This window comes from Schistocerca gregaria, unplaced genomic scaffold, assembly GCF_023897955.1.
Source record: "Schistocerca gregaria isolate iqSchGreg1 unplaced genomic scaffold, iqSchGreg1.2 ptg000394l, whole genome shotgun sequence".
Classification (NCBI taxonomy): domain Eukaryota; kingdom Metazoa; phylum Arthropoda; class Insecta; order Orthoptera; family Acrididae; genus Schistocerca; species Schistocerca gregaria.
The window spans coordinates 543,678-551,046 of record NW_026061833.1 but is presented as its reverse complement, the minus strand read 5'-3'; the positions used below and the strand labels follow the sequence as shown (position 1 = coordinate 551,046).

At 45.4% G+C, this 7,369-nt stretch overlaps 1 protein-coding gene across 1 annotated transcript in view; it reads left to right on the top strand.

Moving 5' to 3' along the window:
* Positions 1-2,613: 2,613 nt before the first annotated feature.
* Positions 2,614-7,369, top strand: part of LOC126310129 (uncharacterized) — a 150,414-nt gene continuing 145,658 nt past the window's right edge. The window contains exon 1 of the mRNA XM_049992107.1: positions 2,614-2,778. Within this exon, the coding sequence (XP_049848064.1) occupies positions 2,614-2,778 (165 nt within the window). The remainder of the gene's footprint in view (positions 2,779-7,369) is intronic.

Here is a 7,369-nt window from a genome sequence, read left to right as displayed (position 1 = left end):
AGTTGTGCTTTTCAATAATGGTCCGTCAGCCGCTTTAAAATTTAAATTCCTTACTTGTTAAATTTTAGATTGTTTGGGTCTTCAGCCCGTGTAAAAGCCAAAACTTTGGGCCTTTTGCCTACTGAAAGTTATTTTAGTCTTTTAAGTAATTGGCCTTCAGCAGTTTTTCAATTGAAGTTCTTGTCTTTCAAGTATCTGAGTGGGATCTTCAGCCTAATTGAAGATAAGGCCTTCCGCCTTGTGTGTTTTTTTAAAATTAATTTTACCCGCAGTCTTAAATCATGGGCCTTCAGCCGTCTTTAGAATAAACTTGTTTGCTTTTCAAGTGTTAGATTTGTTGGACCTTCAGCCACGTTATAGAACTTACTTACGTGAGACCTTCTGCCTTCTAAATATTCTGAGTCTGAATTTTAAGTTAATGGCTTCCAGCCGTTTTTGAATTTTAGTGGTTGTGCCCTGAAGGCATAAGACAGTGTGGCCTATTCAGCCGATAACTAAGTTGAATATTTTTTGCTGTATTGTTTGGACAACTAAATAAAGTTAGTGTAACTGACAGCCCCAATATGGCCCCTTTCCACTACCTCTTCTGTCCTGCGAAATCAAGCAGGCCGTTTCACTTTTTACAGGTTTTGCTGCACATGTTAGTGGTTCGGTCACTCTTTTTGTATGCCTTTACTCGGGCCTCACCGGTTCTCCTTATGTTTTGTATCGTGATGTTAATAATCGCGCGATGCCACATTTTCGGCTGTGTTGGCCAAGGCACAACCTCCTTAATCTTGCTCGGTGGTTGCTTGCTCTTCAGAACTAGTACAGGCGGTAGCGTAGAAGAGGCATTGGGTTACTCATTTAGGATGTCCTGAAACGTACTCAGGTGCACGTCTCAGGTATGATAGTCCCTATTATTCTATAATCTGCACCGCTTATTAACTTCCTTTATCGTGCGTTCTCTCGTGTGCGCGGCGGCGTGAAATAATGAGATGAAAATGGGCCTAATTCGGTGTTTCCTGAGCATTCATTTCCAGTGCGCGGACTGGAACTGCGGTCCGTCGTCCGAAATCACTCGCTTCACCGGACCGACTACCTTTCAGAAGTGAGGCAGACGTACTCTGACGACAGCTCCACAGCTGCTACTGCTACGTAATCGAAAGCCCTCCGAGAACGGACGAGTGGTCCCAGGAGACCGGCGGCCCAGACTTCCCTACGTCTGCTGGCGACAACTGGATGTAGCGCTGCGGCATACGGCACGGTGGGCGGCTTTGCTCGCTGACAGGGCTTGCACACCCTAATGACGCGATTTTTTCTCCTCAACATGTCATTAAAGTAGCACGTCTCCCGCAGCTTTTCATAGCACCTCCGTGCACCAGTGTCCGTAGCTCAAATGCACATACCGTACCAATTTGTTCACTAGCTTGTCAACGATGACGAGAAGCCACCTGGGATAGTCAACCGCTCGCTTCTTGAACAGTACGTCATTCTGCACTAAATAATGATGTAGTGCGACATAGTTCCTGCCGTGCCACTTTGCTTTCACCTCTCGCAACAGCAACACCTTTTTTTGTTCCTGAGCAGTGCCACTGAACGACACCGTAGCATGGTTTTTGAAGGCAACCCCACGGATATACATGACGCTGAAGTTGTTCTCGCGAAGGTCACCCTCTTCCACATGTTCGAGGTCCACCGGAATGCGTGAGAGAGCGTCCGCTATGATGTTTGTTTCTCCTGGAATATACTCGATCGTAAAGTCGTACTCCTGAAGCAGCAAGGTCCACCTTCGCAGCTTCCTGGTCCTATCTTTGCTCTCATAAAGAGCTGCAAAGACCGGTGACCCGTAAATACCCTCGTTGTCCGTCCGAAAAGCTAGTAACTAAATCTTTGGAAAGCCCAGACTATGGCCAGGGCTTAGAGTTCCGTTATGGAGCAGTTCCGTTCCGCACGAGGGAGAACCCAGATTTCGAAAGAAATCGTTATGCAGGCCGCGGGATCTGCCGAGAGAGAACCCGGCTTGCGAACGAAATCGTTTTGCAGTCCGCGGGATCGTGTGTGTCGCGTCCGTCTGAAACAACTCCGCACCGAGTCCACTCAGCGAGCTATCCGTCATTAGACAGAACTCTCGATTCAAATTAGGTGGGGTAATAGCGAAACGTTAACCAACGCCTTCTTTAGCTCTTCAAATTTGTCGATAGCTTGCTGCTCCCAAATCCACACCATATTCTTACTAGTCATTGAACAGAGCGGTGGAGCAGACGCCAAGTTCACACTCACTAGCCTTTTATAAAAGTTACAGAGGCCAAGAAAACCCCGTAACTGCCGCACAGTCAGCGATTGCTGCTATTTTCTCCGGGTCCGGCTGAGTTTCATCAATGGAAACAATATGCCCCAAGAATGTGATATCTTTTCTCCCAAATTGAGATTTGTCAAGGCTTACCTTCACTCCGGCCTCGGCAACGACACTGACGCGTTTGTGTTTGTTCCCATCAGGTTAATTCTTACGATGAACGCAGTAAGTAGTTTTTCAGTGTGGAGTGTCCCCCTGATAAGCTAATGAATACGTAGGCAGATGGTTGATAAGAGTGCACGGAGACGTGATGGCGGCGTATCGCGTGTGTCCACAGGATGGGCGAGAAGCAGCCGCCGCAGCAGAAGCACAAACCCGTGTGGCGCACGGGGCTCGCCCCCTACGGCCGGTCCGCCGCGCCGGGGGCGGCGGGGGCGGCGTCGGCGTGCTCCAGGGCTTGCTGCCGGCGCCGCAGCAGCTCGCACTCGTCGGCGTCCGCCAAGGTAAGCCGACTGCTGCCGCCCGCGAGAAAGGGCTTCCAGCCACCTAACGGCGTCTTCGTCTTGCCCACGCTTCCGTCTCGCCGCTCCTCTCGCACCCTCTCCACGTCACGGTAAATCCAATGTGGGTCACGTACATCATCCCTTACACAAATGTTTACATATGGCAAGTTCTCGGTTTCAGTATCGGCTTTGATACTTGTTTCTTTCCGATAATTTCATTCATTCTGTCACTTGCTGTGCCACTCCTTCTGCCTAAGCCATTTGTTCCCACTCTCTTTCCTTCGGTCCCTTGCCGTAAAGCAGATCACCAGTCTCAGCTCTCACACTGGTGTTTGCACCTGAAAAGCTGTGATTTCGAAACCCAACATTCCATTTTTGCTAATTTTTGCCTGATCCAAAATGTAATGCTATTTCCACCTGTATACAAAAGTATCGTTACCTTTACCGATAGCAATTAGCGTCTTGGAATTCCTCGGCTCGACATCTCGTTGGGGCATTTTCTGCTTTTGTTGTACTAGTTCTCGACCTCGAACTTACGACCTGTGTGACAGAAATTGGTAACTGCCACCACAAGATGTTAAGCCTAGGGTGCAAATCGAAACTGACGCAAGTAATGAAACAACTCCGAGAGTGTGAAAACAGCAGAACATTAGATTAGTTAAAGCTGAAAACGGCTCCATAACATGATGACATATGAGCAATGACGTACATGACATAATCTACTACTAAAAAATGACATAATCTACTACTAAGAAATCATCCATAAAATACTCAGAAATACAATCATACATGAAAGAAAGAGAGTGGTAGCTGAAGATTTGCGAAATAAGAACACATTCAGTCACAGAAATTTAAGTAAATATATAAATTAGGTAATGAATTAATTTATCACACATATCCAATATTAGGCTAAGTTGATGATTATTTTATTTTTCCTGGGTTTTCTGATTTTGGAGGTCCAGGGGAATCTTTCACCTTTCCCTTTGTTCTGGTAAGCCCAAATTTCCCACAGATTGGGTACAATGGGAGTAGACTCGTTGGATTGGGGTGGGGGGTGGGGGGATTGACAAAAGAATTACTATTATTATTATTATTATTCTTTTTTTAATGCCATCCAAGTGCTATTCTAGTGGTGCAGCCACCAATCTAGTTCAAAGTAGCAAGCATAAAATTACTAGGAGCTTGTCTACAATTTTGGCACCGAAGTTTAGTGTACGCCTATGCAAGTTGGTACAAACACCTGCACGAACAGTTGGGCGACGTCACCCTTGACGATCAGTCATGTGAAATGATACGTGACAGAACATTTATTAATGCTATTGCTACAATGTGGGCTTGCCAGACAATGGACAGAAATAATACAGCATTCTTTCACTAACAGAAGACTAAATTATTGTCTTCCATGTTGGTAGTTTGATGTTATCATATAAACTCAGCTGTTAACTGCTCCATCTAGAAAAGAAAATTAGGTCAGGGTAAATTTTCAGGAGTAAAAGCTTGTGCGACGGGGGCGTACAACTGGGCCGTTTTGAATTTGAGACAAGGGAGCGAAGTGAGGGCAGTGGGAAGCGAATAGCGTCTGGAGAGGGACTCGTGTCGGCAGTTGAAAGTTAGGTGGAGGAAGCAACAGACAGCTTGAGTCCACAAGACTCAAGTTCCACACGGAATTTGCAGTCTCCCCTCCACAACGGCCAAAGGCCGGTCACGTGATTCCACCTCCACGAGGCGGGGCGTACTGCCAGCGCTCCTGGTTTTACTTGAGTGTACTATGTTGAGTACACCATCGCAGGTGCTTCTGTCTGTGCTGCATCGTCAAGGGTGACGTCGCCCAACTGTTCGTGCAGGTGTTTGTACCAACTTGCATAGGCGTACACTAAACTTCGAAAATGTATTGTTGAAGGGCAGTGGCAAGAATTCGTGCTTCAAAGTCCACATTCTTTTGGACTAGTTGCTTTGTTAAATGCACGCCGTCCAGAAGAAATTAGTTATTAAAGCGCATTTCCGTATTTCGTTATTTGAATTTCACGTAGTGTCCACCAATATTTTTCGTTTCTTTAGATAGATATAAGTGTGTACTAGAAACCATACCTTTTATGCAATGTTATTCAAAAGAACAAGTTGCCGAAACTAATAACACACATATTTTGTATATGCAATAGATACATAAGGTAATTCATAATAATGGCAACAGAGTTTGTGATGGCAGCAATTATATGTGGTTATTGTACAAAGCTTTAGAACCATTCAGCAGTTTGCTAAGGACGACTGTATGGAAAATATTGACAGTTCAATAATTATTGTATTCTATTTAAGCGGCAAATGGACAAAATGTTGGAAACTCATTCTTCAGCCGACTGTAAAACTCTGTAAAGTCATATCCCATGTATTGCTAAACTATGCATTAAATGTTATATCAGACTAAGACACGGATATATTATGAACATAACACTTGAAGCATGCGGAGTAAAATCTCACAAGAACACCAGCAGACAGTAACTTTAATAAAGAAACGAAACGAACAATGAACTTATAACAATTTCCGGGTATGCAGCCGGATCCCGTCGATAGTCTGTCACGATATTTCGGCCCAGAGACGTCCGGCCATCATCAGGGGAGTACACAACTACTGAAGAGCCCAGGTGCAGTCGCGGCCGGACGTCTCTGGGCCGAAACATCGTGGCAACTGTCGACGGGATCCGGCTGCATACCCGGAAATTATTAGAAGAACAAATATGCCGGGAAAATTTCAGAAGAACAATGAACTGTTTGCATCTGCTAAATGTTTATGTACAAAGCAATAGCCAACTCGTTACAGCACGTTAAAGTGGAAATTTCACGAACTTAAGCCTTTTTAATTGCCGTACACGAAATTAAAGCTGACTCCTTCGGCAATTTTGTCACATACATTTTATTTTGAACAATAAAAACATCAAAGTAGAAACTCATGTTCGCTACACATGAAAGTTAATAAGAAAAATATTTATTTTGAGGCAACATATTACACTCAAGTAGAACCAGGAGCGCTAGCAGTCACGCCCCGCCTCGTGGAGGTGGAATCACGTGACCGGCCGGGTGAAACTTGAGTCTTGCGCTTGAGCCCTGTGCTGGTGGGGAAGAGGCGGAAGGGAGGCGCGTGGCGTGCCTGTTGCTGCACACGCACCCCCCCCCCCCCACCCCCTCCCACCCCCCGCCCACAGCAGTTGCTGCGGCTACACACCGCAGGCGCGTGGTGTGCTGCGCTGCCTCCTCCCCTGAGGGGGCCCTGCACTCAACGCCACCACAATTACTTCCTCTTCTCGTGACGTCACTCCAGCGAGGGCTGGTGATCTCATGATTATGTTTATGAACCCGTAAACACAGGACTAAGAAGTGAACTCAGGAAAAATGTCGTATAAAACATGTCAGCAAGAATGCCCTGCTGCTTCTGGACCAGATTCGACCTTCTTTGTCCTTTGGGCTGCTTACATGCGAGAGCAGGGACATTATCCTGACGTCATCAGTGATCTTTCACCATGACCGAGTGAAATCGTTAAGAATCTTCATTGTGTGGTGTCATCAATGATCTCCAGTGCGTGAAATCCCCCGCCCTCCGACCCCTCCAATCAGAGCACAGTATTTTCTCGGGAAATAAAATGAAAGAGCCAATGATAGCCCAGCATTTCTCCGACCATTGAAATGGAACAGCCAGTCAGTACGTAACCCTGGAGCTGCCACCTCGGCCTCGTTCAGAAGAACTCTTTACCAGAAATACCTCACGATACTGGCAATACCGTTCGTACTTACAGTACTTACACGTCTGTATTATTTATCAAAAATGTTTCTATAAAATCGTCGAAAAAACGGTCTAGATTGCGACGAGTATTTTACTAAAATGACCGTTTTCGGTCTAGTCTTAGGCCATATTCAGACAGCACCATCAGCTGCATTTGACGATGCGTAGAACAGATCGTTGAGCTCCTGAAACTGCGACTGAATCAAACTGACTGTTCCATGCATCGTCAACTTCCGCTGATAGTGCTGTCTGAAGATGCCTATGCAAGGCCGAAACTGGTTATTTTAATAAATTACTCATTGCCATTTATAATGTTTTTTCACCGATTTTATAAAGATTACGAGATTGCTGTTCCCAAAAAATGTTTATGCCAAATGATGTACCTAAAATTCTGCCTGATCAGTTAATCTCATCTCACATGTACGCACATAGCATCAGAAATGTAAAAAGTATGTAACCTGCACTATTTTCACAACTCTGTTATGTATTAAAAATTCGTTAGCATCTACAATTCTGTCAGATCAGTACTTTTCATCACACACACACACACACACACACACACACACACACACACACACACGCACGTGCACACACACAAACATAGGGCCGGTGAGAGCCAGGATTGGGAATGGGGTAGGATGTGTGACTGGGTCCCATCTCCGAATACAGCAATCCAGTTTGTTGTTATTTTGAAGAACGTTTGACGTGATTTAAACCTAACGCAACTCGGGGAATACTGAAAAGACAAAAGAATAATACTCATCAGGATGAAATATACACTAAACGTAATCACTTATTAAGCACTAAACGTACGTCCAC